This window comes from Aedes aegypti, chromosome 2 (genome assembly GCF_002204515.2).
Source record: "Aedes aegypti strain LVP_AGWG chromosome 2, AaegL5.0 Primary Assembly, whole genome shotgun sequence".
NCBI lineage: Eukaryota > Metazoa > Arthropoda > Insecta > Diptera > Culicidae > Aedes > Aedes aegypti.
The window spans coordinates 169632061-169646567 of record NC_035108.1 but is presented as its reverse complement, the minus strand read 5'-3'; the positions used below and the strand labels follow the sequence as shown (position 1 = coordinate 169646567).

The 14507-nt window shown below is 35.4% G+C and overlaps 1 protein-coding gene and 1 long non-coding RNA gene across 9 annotated transcripts in view; one reads left to right on the top strand and one right to left on the bottom strand.

Annotated features, from left to right (window-relative positions):
* The window catches only part of LOC5572202 (potassium voltage-gated channel protein Shab), a 365295-nt gene that overhangs the window by 45601 nt on the left and 305187 nt on the right, over positions 1-14507 (bottom strand). For 6 of the 8 annotated variants that reach the window (XM_021843099.1, XM_021843100.1, XM_021843097.1 and 3 more), the window contains 3 exons: positions 14273-14415; positions 13770-13946; positions 13442-13468 (listed from right to left, as the gene is read on the bottom strand). In XM_021843099.1, the coding sequence (XP_021698791.1) occupies positions 13442-13468; positions 13770-13946; positions 14273-14415 (347 nt within the window). The remainder of the gene's footprint in view (positions 1-13441; positions 13469-13769; positions 13947-14272; positions 14416-14507) is intronic. The other 2 variants (XM_021843098.1, XM_021843101.1) reach the window with 1 other exon arrangement.
* On the top strand, positions 8171-8860 carry LOC110676195. The gene is made up of 2 exons (XR_002500152.1): positions 8171-8523; positions 8583-8860. It is a non-coding gene; the product is annotated as an uncharacterized LOC110676195 (long non-coding RNA).

Here is a 14507-nt window from a genome sequence, read left to right as displayed (position 1 = left end):
TTGAAAAACGAGATTCGCAATAAGGGGTGGCACATAGTGACGGACGAAAGGGCGAGGTATAGAGAAAAATTCAAATGAAATACAATAGAGGGTGATTATAAAGACAGTTTACGTGTTGTGCGGTGGAAGCTAGTATGGAGAAAAGGGATGAAAGTGAAATGCTTAGAAATGGTATTCATTGCTTAGATAAAATAAGCATTTTGGTAGTAGTATAAAATAAGTTGAACCTAAAAAATTAACGTGCATAATATTAAGTTTTTCTTGAATAACTACTTCAATGAAAATAAATCTCAGATGTTCCGCAGTTTCGCTCAAAAATAATATTGGTATTTTTTTGAATTAATCGATCAATTTGATAATCATGGAAAACCAATACATTTCTATTTCTTCTTCTTCTTCTTTCTGGCGTTAAGTCCCCACTGGGACAGAGCCTGCTTCTCAGATTAGTGTTCTTATGAGCACTTCCACAGTTATTAACTGAGAGCTTTCTTTGCCGATTGACAATTTTTGCATGTGTATATCGTGTGGCAGATACGAAGATACTCTATGCCCTGGGAATCGAGAAAATTTCCTTTACGAAAAGATCCTCGACCAGCGGGATTCGAACCCACGACCCTCAGCATGGTCTTGCTGAATAGCTGCGCGTTTACCGCTACGGCTATCTGGGCCCCACATTTCTATTTATGTTGGGAAATCAAAATCCTTGTCCAGTATTCGAAAGATAAGTGTTTTGAAGGCTCGATAACGTGGAGGAATCTAACATAATGATTTATTTTAGATGCTCTTGATGAGTTTCAATTCTCTGAGGCTTTAACCTTCCCAATTCATTAAGTAAAAGTTACACATTATGCATTAAGGGTCATAAATAACCCATGGCTTTGAAACGCTCTCAAAAACCTATTTATTAATTTATTAACCTATTTATTTATTCGTTGTTTTAGCTTTATATGAAAGTTATGAAACCCAAGAATGAAACCCTGGAAATTTTTGTGGCCATTTTGGTTACAAGGGAACCTGGAACCTGTGTCAGAAGGAAGTGGCATATATCATATTCAGCAGTTCATACATTATACATTAATTTATATACGGTTAAAAATTCATGGTTTTTCAGTCCGATTTACAAGAACACCAAGAGGACCAACACTTAGAATTGGCCGGATTTGGTCAGAGTATTCCGGAACCGGTTCCTCTAGAGTTTGATGTGGACATTTTCAGACCATCATATAGTTCCATCTTGTGACGGCTCAAAATACACGATTTTTCTTCCAGATGTAAATGGACACCATGCCAAATACCTAGCGTTACGTCCCTACTGGAACAGAGCCTGCATCTCAGCCTAGTGTTCTTATGAGAACTTCCACAATTACTAACGGAGACTTTTGTCATTTGACTATTTTTGCTTTTGTATATCATGTGGCAAGCACGAAGATACTCTATGCCTGGAGCGGTGGGATTCGAACCCTTGTCCCTTAGTTTGGTCTAGCAGAAAAGCTGTGCGTTTACCGCTGGGCCTCCCAAACGCGGTAGTCCTTACAGCGATTTCTCCAGGGATTCCACAAGCGATTCCCCTGAGATTCCTCCAGGACAAAAATTGTTCGCCACCAGACGGGTTCCGCTAGGGCTCCAGAAATACCTTCAGCATTTCGTTCAGGAATTTTGCTAGGAGCTCCTCCAAGGATTATTCTAGGATTTTTTGCAGGCATATTTCTACAGGGATTTCGCTAAGAGTTGCTGCCGGAATGTCTCCTGTGATTCCTCGAGTAAAATCTTTACTAGGAATTTCTCCCGGGAATCCTCAAGGAACTTTTCCAGAGATTACTTCTGGGACTCCTCCTGATATTCCTCCAAAATTCATTTCCAAGATCCGACCAGAATCACAAAACAAGATTATTACAAATTGTAACAAAAGCTGTTAAAAAACAACAGAAGTTGATATAATTATATTATCAAGATGACATTGTTTTCAACTTGTATCAAATTTTGTAACAGATTTATTACAACATTTGTTATATTTTTGACATGGCATTTGTGCATATAATCATTAGCCATTCCATGAAAAACCGATCTAGTGGGTCACCGAATTCCGTGAAAATTTGCTATTTTGTTCCTTAACCGAAATAAGGATACATGATGTGTTTTTGGATTTTTTGATAAGGGTGATCATTTCCGAAATAGCTTCTTCTTTTTTCTGGCGTTACGTCCCATCTGGAACAAAGCCTACTTCTGAGCTTAGTGTTCTTATGAGCACTTCCACAGTTATTAACTGAGAGCTTTCTATGTCAATTGACCATTTTTGGATGAGTATATCGTGTGGCAGGTACGAAGATACTCTATACCCTAGGAAGTCGAGAAAATTTCCAACCCGAAAAGATCCTCGACCGGTGAGATACGAACCCACGACCCTCAGCTTAGTCTTGCTGAATAGCTGCGCGTTTACCGCTACGGCTATCTGGGCCCGAAATAGGGTGATCAGAAAAATCGCGACATTGCAAAATTTTTATTAAAAAAAATATAACTTTTGAATTTCACGGAATTCGGTGACCCACTAGATCGGTTTTTCATGGAATGGTTGTATAATCATATCAGAGCAACACATTATAATCTTGTTTCTTCTATCTGGTCGAGGACTCCTTTATGGATTCTTCCAGGAATATCTCTCTCAAGAATTTCTCCAGATATTTCTCCAGTTATTTTTCCATAATTTTCTCTGGAAGTCTTCTCGAGATTCTCCTAGGAGTCTCCTCTTGAGATTTCCTCCGGGATTGCTCCATAAATTCTCCTGGAGGAATTAATCTAGGGATTCTACAATAAATAACTTCATGAATTCCTATAGGGACTCCTTAAGAGCTTCCTTCAGGAATTCTCTCAGGCATGCATCCGGGAACATTGCTACATGAATTATTATAAGGATTTTTCAGGTAATCTTCCAGAGACTCCCCTTAAAATTTCTCCAGAGATTCTGAGCCTCCTAAAACTCCTCCGAGGAATTATTTGAGAACTCTTCTAGAAATTCCTACAGAGTTTCGCCCATGAGTCCTCCTGGGATTTCATCATAATGAATAAGAATTCATCCAGAATTTCATCTGCGATTTTCTTAGAAATTCCCCTAGCAACTGCTTTCCTGACGAAGTTTTTTGAAAAATAAAAAAAAAAAATCTAGCGATCCTTGGAGAAACCACGTAAATCAGAGAAACCACGTGAAGAAACACGTAAATGCTTCCAGTGGACGATTTGTCCTTTGAAGGAAGCACCGCACCAGACAACGGACTAGCATGCAACTCCCAATTTCACAGTCGAAACACGTTCCTAACGAAAAGTATTCCGGATTGAAGCTGGAATTGAGCCCGCACTCTTTGGTCGATGCGGCTAAATGCTTTGTAACTCTAGGAAAAAATAGAGTAACCCCTTAGGTAATTCCCGGTTAAGTTCCTAGAAGAATTCCTGAAGAAATTCTTGCAGAAGTCTATCGAGGGATTCCTGAGGAAATTTTTGGAGGAATTCCTGAAAATATCCCTGGAACATCAAATATGGTTTTGGCTATGCAGTCTTTGTTTTTTCAACGGCTTTTTTGAAAGAGAGACTTCGTAGACGAAAAGTATGTTTCATTTAAATATGCAGTTGAGTGTCTACCAGCTCATCCCCAGAACAATTTCTAGAAGAAAACATTCAGATATTTTTCAGAAGCAATCCTTTGTGAAATTCCTGAAGAAAAAGCTAAAGAAATCTTTGCAGGAATTGCTTGTAGAGATTTTACTAGAGAAAAGATGAGTCTCTAGAGAAAATCCTGTATGAGTCTTTAAAGGGCTTCTGGAAGAGTTCCTGGAGAATCCTTGGAAGTATTCCATGAAAAATCGCTGTAGAGATTTTGCTGGTGGAATTTGTAGAGAATTTCAAGAAGAATTCTTGGAGAAATCCCTGAAGGATTTTTTGAAGGCACAGAACGAGTCACTGTAGAAATTCCTGGGAAATCCCTGGGGGATTATCTGGATAAATCTTTACAATAATTCGTGTCCTAATTTTCATCGTAGTAACTTTAGAAGAATTCCCGCAAGAAGTTCTTGAGGAATTTGTGAGTTGTAGATCACCTGCAGAAATTCCTGGTAGACTTACTGGAGCGATACGGAGAGGAATCCCGGAAGAAATTTTCGGAATAATTCCGGGAAGAATCTTGAGAAGACTTCTTGGGGATATCTTTGTATGTTTCTCTGTATGTAATTCCTCCATAATATTAAAAAAGTTTAGCCTTGAAGATATCTCTGTAAGAAAATCTTGAAATCTTGAAGGATTTCTGAGAGAAATTCCTGGAAGAATCCCAGTAAAAATTTAAACTGGAGGAATATATGAAGGAATCACTAGATACATTCCTGTAGGAATTTCTTCCTTTCTAAAGTAATCCCTGTAAATATTTTTCTGCAGAAATCCTTGTACGAACCCCTTATCAAATCCCTGGAGAAATTGCTTAGATATTTTAGGAGTCCTATCGGAACCGGTCTACAATGTATCATGGCGAACAATTTTTTTCGGGTAGAATCTCTGGCAAAGTGAAGAAAATGCTGTAAGGATTGCGGTAGAGATTACCCCTGAAGGAATCTTCAAAATAATTCCTGGAGAGTTCTCTGGGAGAGTCCCTGGAGATATTTAGAGAGGAATTATTGAAGGAATCTTTGGAGGGTGCCCTATTTGAACAAGTCTCAAAATTGCGATTGGTTCCAAAAGCTATAATTCGCCAGCAATAAAATGTCGTTTTACTTATCCAAAACATGAATGTGTTATCTAATTGTCGAATGATTCCAATACGTTGTATATTTTTTTTTAATTTGGTAATAACGGAAATGAAATTCGAGTATGATAACTTTGTGTTTGAAAGGCTCCACTGAAAAATGAATATTGTATGAAATTCTGCCAGGGGAATTCCGGGAACGAAAAACATAACCGTTCATCTGCCTGGTACAAACCTCGACGATTCGTCTACGCGAAGGGCAATCCCAAAAGTCATACTTATGGTTGCCACCGCAATTCGCGCATACAAACTTTTTACTATCTTCCTTCGCATGACGGACGTCCTTAGCGTGAGAAGAACCTTCGCAAATCATGCATTTAGCATCCATGCGGCAATGTATTGTACCATGACCTCACTTTTGAGACCACCGGCGCTGAGTGGAGTTCAGAAAATTTCCTCCAGGTTAATTTTACCAAGTAAATCATTTATTCAATTTTTGGTCTCTTCGAGTGATTTATAGTCACTTGAGAGACCTTTCAAGATGACAATGAACAAACGTTCAGTATTGTCGTCATAAGTAAAACATTTGTACTTCTTCTCTGCAAGATGTTTGAGAAGAAGTACGCGATCTTTAATAGTTTCCGGAAAAAAACGATTTTGCGATTTGCGATTCGGAAGGGAACCTTTATTCCCCTAATGGAGTTCAAGATCTCCTGCCTATATACCGTTTTGATTCATATTACGGACAGCTTCTTATTCCGGACACTCTACTTTGTATGGGAAACATTTCACATGAAATGTTTCAATTTTTGTCGTTCAAAAGTTAACACATTCGAGGTTCATTTTAATCAAAATTTTCTATAGATATCTATGAAAATTTATAATACTCAACTGCCTCAGACGCCTTTTTAGTGGTTTGCCAATTTCAAATAATGATTTGACTTGTCTTTATATGATTTTCATGAGCTATCCAGAATTTGAATCAAAGTGTCCGGAATATGGGGCAAAAGTAAGGAAGCGTCCAGAGTAAGAATCATGAAAAGTCCACCCATTTCTATTTATTTAAAATTATTCATGTATCCGAAACAAAATATTCTCTCACCATTCGAAAATTAAGTGTTTTGAAGACTCGATAGTGCCTAGAAATCAGACAGATTGATTTATTTTATATGCGTTCTGATGGGTTATACTTCATTGAGGCCCTAAGTGTCCGTAATATGAATCAAAACGGTACTCCAAATTCGGAACAACTGACCACGATAGGCGGCACTCTTTGTTTCCTCACTTGAATCAAAAAGCCTGGGCAGAGGCTGCTTTGATTTGATGTTCGCAAAGTTTGTCTAAAGTATCGAACTAATTGCTCATTCAAGGCAATTATAGTAGAAGCATTAGCCTTAGAATGCTAATGTCGCGACTGTTCGTGTGACCAACATCCAGTGCCGTAGCGTGCGGTTGGCCAGGTTGGCAACCGCCAAGGGCGCCAGCCTTCAGGGGGCGTCAAAATGCGTGACGTACTTGACAAACTTTTCAAAATAATTTCGTGCGCAATGGAAAATGTAAGAAATTCCTGATTATTTTTTACCAATATACCCTTGAGTCTCAAAGTTGAAATTTAACTCATATTCCGCGTACTCGACTTCTTCTATCAATTTTTCAAGAAACCACTTAATTTCACAGGAAGACCAATTCTTATCCAATTCAAGTCCTCCAAGTTACAATTTATAGAAAATATTAGTTTTGGAATATCCAAACATTTTTGGAATATCCAAACATGATGGAATTTAAGAGAAAAAGGTATGTTGAAAGCATTTTAGAAGATTGCAGAATTCATAATTTGAAATTTTTTGGAAGATGTTCTTGAAGTTGTTGATATAAATTCGTTGAATTTATGAATTTTAGAAGTTGGCAAATAATGAATATGTAAAACAGCTAGCTTCTAAGCATGCTTCTTCATAGATTTAATAGGCGATGTTACTGTTTTACAAATAAATCTAATACCTGTAATTTGATTTAAGATTTGAAACGCGTTACAGCCAAGTTGTTCAAGCACAACTTCATTGAATCATAGGCCAGATTTAGAAAAAAATACTAAAAATATATTCAAAGAATCTTGAGTACGAAGCAAAAGAAATCCTGGAAGAAATTTCACCGTAGATACAATACTGTTTTTATAATAGCTTGGACAGAGTTTTTACATTATCTTACATTATTTTATCTATCGCAAAAAAAAATCAACTGATATAAGACTGAGAGGTAAACTTTTATGCAGAAAATGTGAATCTTAAGAGCGGTTTTAAAGATTCGTTCATGACCAAAAGAACAAATATGCCAAAATTACCACAACCTTAATCAGCATAGTAATCACAATATCTATGGATTTCAACATAATACTTGATGCAGTTCTGACTGAATACTAGCATGAGTGCTTCTGATGTATTTCTGAGCAAAATAATGTTGTTATTCTCATCTTGTCCCGGGTACAATTTTCAAAGAATCTCTCCAAATTTTCGGAAGAAATCCTAGACTAAATTTTTACAAGATCCTGATAGTTTTACCTAAAAAATCAAAACCTACCTTTTTTACACTATATGACTTTACGAAAAATTATGGAAGTTGAGAAGGATTAGTTACGGATAACTAAAACATAACCATTAATAAATTTTAAAAATTATTGGTAAACTTTCAACATATTTATGGTAACACCTTTAATTTTTCAGAGTTAAATGATTTTTATTTTGCTGAGAATTCGATTGACGAGATTATCTGTTGATTCCTACTAAACAAATGAATAAAAATTTTAGATTTCTACATTTGTTGAGCCTCCACAAAACACTTTATCTCGCTAAATAAATTTCACTAAAAATTAAAATGGTAATGTTAACCTAATGCATCTTGTAGTTTATGCAGGCTTGTTTTTTTGTGATATAAACCCATATATTCTGTATTGTTATTTTCTTTTGTCGTAGAAGACAATTTCTAGACAGTTCTTCTAAAAATTTGTTTTAGCTTTTTTGCATATGTTCAACCAATAGTCGTACGTGAATACTTTTAAAGCTTTAACATGACATTATTCACGATTTCTGTGAAAAGTTCATATTGAAGTCGCTATAGACTTTCTTGAACCTTTTTGAATGTTTGTGGTTTATTTAAGGCTGCACGGGAAGTCATTGTAATCGTCCTATCCACTTGGAGTAGCAAATCTCAGGTACCACTCCATTTATCGATGTGAAAAAGTGTTCCTATAATTCTATATATGCAGTGCACAACCTACTAAATTTGCAGCTTCATCGGATCACTGAAATTCGAGATTTGCTTTTGCAAAGTTTTGATGATAATTGTTAGAATGAGAGAAAAGTTCACTGTTTCTCGTGTTACCTTTAGGTGAAGATGAATCGAAGCCGAATTTAAAATTTTCAAGAGCATGAATCTGGAACACCAAACATCCGTTTAAGATCAAAACTTAATCGATTAATCACTAGCAGATTCGTGCTCTTGAACAGTTTGGCTTCGTTTCATCTTCACCTTAAAGGAAATTGGTGGATGAAAAGAACTTAAAATATAAGTTTGACTTTGACTAAGGGGCGCTCAAATGAGGGTTTGCCAAGGGCGCCATGAGGCAACGCTACGGCTCTGCCAACATCTAGTATGCCTATTTCAGAAGTGGTACTCAAAGTGTCAAATTTTCTTCATTTCAATCATAGTAACTTTGTTTTCAAAACCAAAATATCATTCTGTCACAGTTGTTGTTATCGCAAATGAAATTCTCTGTTCTTCTGAAACACAAAATCGGTGTTGCCAAACAGGTAATTATTAATATTAATGCACAATATACGAAACATGATCGAATTGATTATAATTCCAGGTTCACATAGATTGAGTGGGTCATCTATGGCGATAAGCTGTTTGCTGCCCGCTCTTTGCATCTGCTGCTAGAAAAAAGATTCTTACTGTCACTATTTGACCGCTTGTGAAGAACTAATGCGTGTACCAAAAGAAATGGATTAAAGTTATTATTTTTTGATTGGCTTCCGAATGTTTAAGCAGTTATCTTAATATTTTTCCTAATATTTGTATGCGGTTGGAAAGAAAAAAATAACTGTGCGGCAAATAAACGTTGTTTTATCAAGATGAAAAATCGAATGCAATTGACTTTATACGAATACGTGTATCCGAGCAGTTTTGAACTTGACGATAGATCTCTTTGTTCCTTTAAAATTTGTACTGCCGTTAGAAAGAAAGAGAAGAACATTTGGTTAAGTAACATTACAGTGTACTAAAGTGCCCTAAACACTTGAAGTACGTACCGTTTCCAGTTCAAGTCAGCTTCTCAATAAGTAACATACCTAATAATGAAACGTATCGGAGATCGAATTAGAAATAATCCCATCATTAGAGATATTCATTCGCCATGTTTTTCCAGAGATTAGGAATTGATTTCACATCCCTCTTATCGCCCGTTTAGGTTTTTTTCTCACGAAATGATACCAAAACTACAAAACAAAACAACCGATTTGACACTTTGAGTACCAGTGCATTTTGTGCATGGAAATTCAAGGCTACTGTGGTTAATTCATTCCCATCACAACCATTGTATGGATGTAACAGCGCCTCTAGCGTTCTAATTCTAATATTTCTATTGCAATTATCAACAATAACCTTTCTTCAATTTTTGTCACGTTAAGTGATAGTTTTAAATCCCGTTTTTTCTGGAAGGAAGATACATTCAGAGATTCACCCTTCCTTTTGTACCGTCAAGCTACCATTCACCGTGCATTTAAGAAAAATTTGCACTTCAATAAATTGTATAACTTTTCCAAATAATTTGATGCGCACTAGAATACCACTACGTAGCGTGCAATAATATAATAATTCAGGAAAAAATATAAAACTAGTGTTGGATAACAAAAAATACTCTAAAAATATGTTTGAAAATGTCATGTTAAGGTCGCCTCGTACCGTTCTATGTTACCATTTACCGTGCACACTAGTGCACCATTCACCGTGCATATACTGCCCATAAAGGCATAACTGTCCCATATGGAATTAGTAGGCATTGAGAAAATAGCGCTCAAAGTTTGAAGTTTGTATCCTCATACAAATGATTATAATTTTCTAGTTAATTTTTGAATGCCATATTCATTTAGCTCCAACCCACAGAATGCTCATTTTGCTTGAATTGATCAGTAAAATATATAAAGTTGAACAAAATTCCAGTTCGACAGTTGCTATTCTGGTTCAAAGATCATATAGAGACTGTTATGTCTTTATTTTTCAATATGGGACTGCACTAACTTCATATTTTTCCACAACATTTTCAAACAAAGTATATAAATTTTCATATGTGAAGTGAAGTGTATATTAAAACATGAATGTTGCGTTGAAATAAGATGTTGATGCGTAAATCAATATGGGACAGTTATGCTTTTATGGGCAGTATAGTTTTCGTTAGGATTTAATTTTGTATCTTGAAGAAACGTTGGTAATGGAGCAACTATGTTGCTAGTAGTGTGCGCACTCATTTTTAAGAGTATTAAAATCTTCATTTATAATAAAAACCATAAAAAGTTTAAAAATTTACTAAACAAATAATTTTTCATTAAAATCGTTTTAGGAGAATTGACTGTATTGTCCAAACCATTTCATATTCACTCAAACACTCAATATGGAGTTGTTTAATCACGACATAACAATAAATCTAATATTACCGAATAATTTCAAGCTTTTTACAGTAATGCACGGTAATGGGAACCATACATATTGAAAAGGGTCCATTTACCGTGCATTTGGGTTTCAACTGAAACACAATAAAAAATTATAAATTGCATTAAATTTCATTGCTCATACGATGAAATACATCTAACTAGTAGTATCCACAGTGTAAACTTGTTGAAATTTTGAAAAATTTCATACTCTAACGTTAAAATGAAAAATGGTAATTTTTGGCGTTTCTACTAAAAGTGTTGAAAAATCTCATTACACTGCGGAACACGTTTTTGTCTCCAGCATCAAAATACCTCTATTTACTTAATTAAGGGTTGCTGAATCCATTGCCGTTTACAGAAATATCATAGCACGTCTAGTTTTTGAGATATTGGTTGTTGAAAATGCAAAAAATGACTATTTCAGCCAACTTGCATGCAAGTTTGCCAGCTTGTAAGGCAATTTATTTGCTAAATTTGCCACAGAACTCAAACTTTATGTGTATAACAATACTTATCATCATTTATAACATTTTTGATGCGGAAAAGTTATTTTTTGATGGTTTAGAAAAGTATTGTATTTTGCCATATAAGAGAAACGAAGAATTATGTATGGCGACTGCAAGCATGTTGAAAAAATCGGTTTAATCTAAATTTAATCGTGAAATTTCAACCAAAATATATCTAAAATGAAAATTTAAGTCCTCTTTTGCATGCTTGGTGGATGAGATCATAAAAAAGTTTGATAAAATATACTTCAAATTTTAGGTAAACATCAATAAAACCAATGTTTTATCCAACTTTGGCGACCTGTAGCCAAAAATTGTGACGTGCTGGGAAATTTCTGAGAACGGACTCGGATTCAGCAACCCTAAATCTACTAGAGACACATAATTTGATCCTTGAGACACGCAAAAATGTCATTTTTGTTGCGCTGTGTTATCAAACAGAATTCACATGATTTTGACTACATAAACTAGGTTTTTCAAAATGCTTTGTGACAAAAACTACTTCATTTTATCAGTTTTATCTTATTTTGCTGACAAAAGAATAATTTGTGAAAATTGTATGAATATTCTGTAGGAATTTGTATATATGCACGGTGAATGGAGCCCGCACGGTGACTGGTGACTTATAAATAAAAGAAAGAAGAAAAGACCTTCTAAAAGGTTTTTTTTTTCAACACGGGGTTCAAGAAGGATTACCACCGATAGCTTTCACTTACGGGTCCAATGAAAAATCGAAAGCACGGTTCCTAACAAGGATCGTAACGGGATCATTAGTAGACAAAATAGTACTGAAAAGTACTGTTTTTGTTGAACTGAAAAGTACCATTCTTTAAGCTTTGAAAAGTACTGTTTTTGTAGCACTGAGAAGCACTGTTTTATTGCTTTAGCTAGTTTTCAAAAATTCCAAGAGCATATAATTTGTGTACGCACGCTCAGCACGAAGGTACGATGAGTACTGTGCATATATTAATTAAGTGTCATTCTACGCAATCATAGCTCTTTATAGTGGCTTTCTTATTTATTTAAAAAAAACATCTTGATTGGGTAATGATCAATCCATTTTCAATCAAATTCATACTCAAAGCTTGAAAGTTTGAATTAGTGCAGATAAGTTGTAATGCCATGAAAATATTTGAAATAAAATTACGAGATCCCGGTTTGGGCCTCTCAAGTACAGAAGTGAGCAGCTTTAGTTTACCTTATGTTTATTGTGAGGTAGGGTGTGGCTTATTTTTCAAAAGTTCTCAAAACCAAAAATTCGTGTGCTCTTCTGAATTCCAATCACATTAAAAAAGAAACCTTTTTAATTTGAGCTAAATATATTAAGATTTAGATGTTTAATTGGTTAAAAATTTGGAAGAAAAATGGCAACTTCGTAAAAAAAAGTGTTTTTGTGCGGTTTTAGTTGAACAACCTGGTCAAAATATTTTTTTTTGTGAAAAAGGTTGTATGAATGGTTTAAAAACCATTGAATTAGCTTCAAAAGCATCTAAAAAGATTCAAAATCGGTTGAGTATTCATGAAATTATGGTCAAATGATGATGAGATTTTTAGTAAAATGAGGAAAAATTTGGATTTAACTACTTCTAACCATTTTTTTTATTTTAGACAAATTTGGAGTCCTACAACATTTTCAAAACTTTAATTTTCAAGGGAATGATGCTAAAAGTTTCAAAATTGGATGGAAATCAACAAAGTTATGTATACTTCACTGAAGGTCATTTTTAATAACTTGAAAATTCACCTTCAAGACGCTTGGGTCAAATTTTAAAGTTTCTCTATTTGTGTGATTTGAATTCAGAAGAATTTTTGGTTTTGAGAACTTTTGAAAAATAAGCCACACCTACCTTATGTGAGGTACCGATCAAATAAAGAGAAATAAGCGATGACAGTTAATGTTTGATAACGGTTTTCCGGCGAAACCTAATAGGCTATATGTATATGTTTATTTTCATATTCACAGAGCAGTTGCGGAACATCTTTATCTACGAAATAAAAAAATATATATGATTGGCGCATGCTAGAATGCCCCCAAAAATTACAATAAGGGTCATTCAAAACTGTTGCTTTCATAATTATTTTTCTTTGTGTCGCAAAGACTGTGTCAATAAAGTTTGGCATGGGAAACAAACTTGAAGCTGCAGAAGTAAGCATGATGGAAGCGCGCTTCAAAATTGCGTGGTGGTTCGCTTTTGTGTCCATTAGTAGTGGTAGAGCTTAGAGTTGGTCGGTCGACCAATTGCAAAAACAGCTGTAGATGATTAAAAGTTCAAACGGAGCCAATTGATTAGGCATGAGAAGTTCGTTAGTTTTGCACTCTTTTAATCACTGGTTCAATTGGCAAAATCATTAGGCTACAAACACGAACATAAAAGCTCAAAAGCAATGAGTGTAAAGTAATGGGAACAAATTTTCCATCTTTGTCTTTTTTCCGAGTCAGGAAACGAATGATCCAAATCAGTGAAACTTCTTTGCTGAATGTTTGTTAGAAATGGTAAGAAGTTGAAAGATACCTCGTTGCTCCATTGATTGTTGTAGTACTATATAGAAAGTAGTTGATTGGCAAAAGATTGGAAGAATTTTATTTACAGGGTCAATAGTGTGTTCTTCTGTTTGTGTGTATCTACGATGTTATAAGTTGAAGATTTATGCTCCATATATTAAGGATATATTTTTTTATGTAACACATACGCCAATGAGATGTTAGGAAACAAAAAGATTTTAGGTGTCAGCAAGGAAACCAATTTAATGAATGAGATCAGGTTTACTATATGTCAGATTAAGTCGTAACGATAGTATGTATAGTGCAGAGGAATATTTTCTTATGTAAGTAATACGTACCGCCCTGGTAGCCATCATGACGGGAGGTTCATGCTGAGGTGTCTCCTGCATGATCAGTTGTTGTTCCTCAGTGGCATCCATATCAATCATCATGTTGTGTTGCTGCATTGATGGGCTATAAGGGGGGGCCGCCTCGGTGTCCATTGGTCCGGTAGAGTTTTGCGGATAGTTTTCGGACTAAAAAGTATTGCAGCAAATATCAAAACAAACAGATTAAATACAGTTGTACATTGATGATAGTGATCGAAACAACAAACAGTTTTGATAACCTTTGACTCACAAAAATCAAGCTGTATATACCGTATCTATGACAAAAGATCGAAAAGACAAAAGGTAGAGGAGTAAAAAAGAAGAAAAAGAAAGGCCGAACACCTTTTTGAAAGCTGTAAAAACTTCCCACCAAGCAAATTATTTTCGACTTTTCGTCCTTTCGACCATTTGTCTCGCCCTTCTATCCTTTCTTCGTTTTATTCTTCGACCTTTTATCACTAATCCAAATATACCTGTGAATTGACTCTCTTTCGCAATCCAGCGGAATGTTTGTAATTTTTGTAGCAACCGACACCGGTCATGGCAGGATTGCGGCCACCGCCCACAGAGTCGCCCTCTTCAGTGCTGTTTCCGTCTCCGGTTGAAAGATTGTGCCCTATACCGGGATAAATGAATAATCAAATCGAAAATATTCGTCAATTGGACAACTATCTGGCTTGGTCTTGGTTAGTACACGCACACACGAAT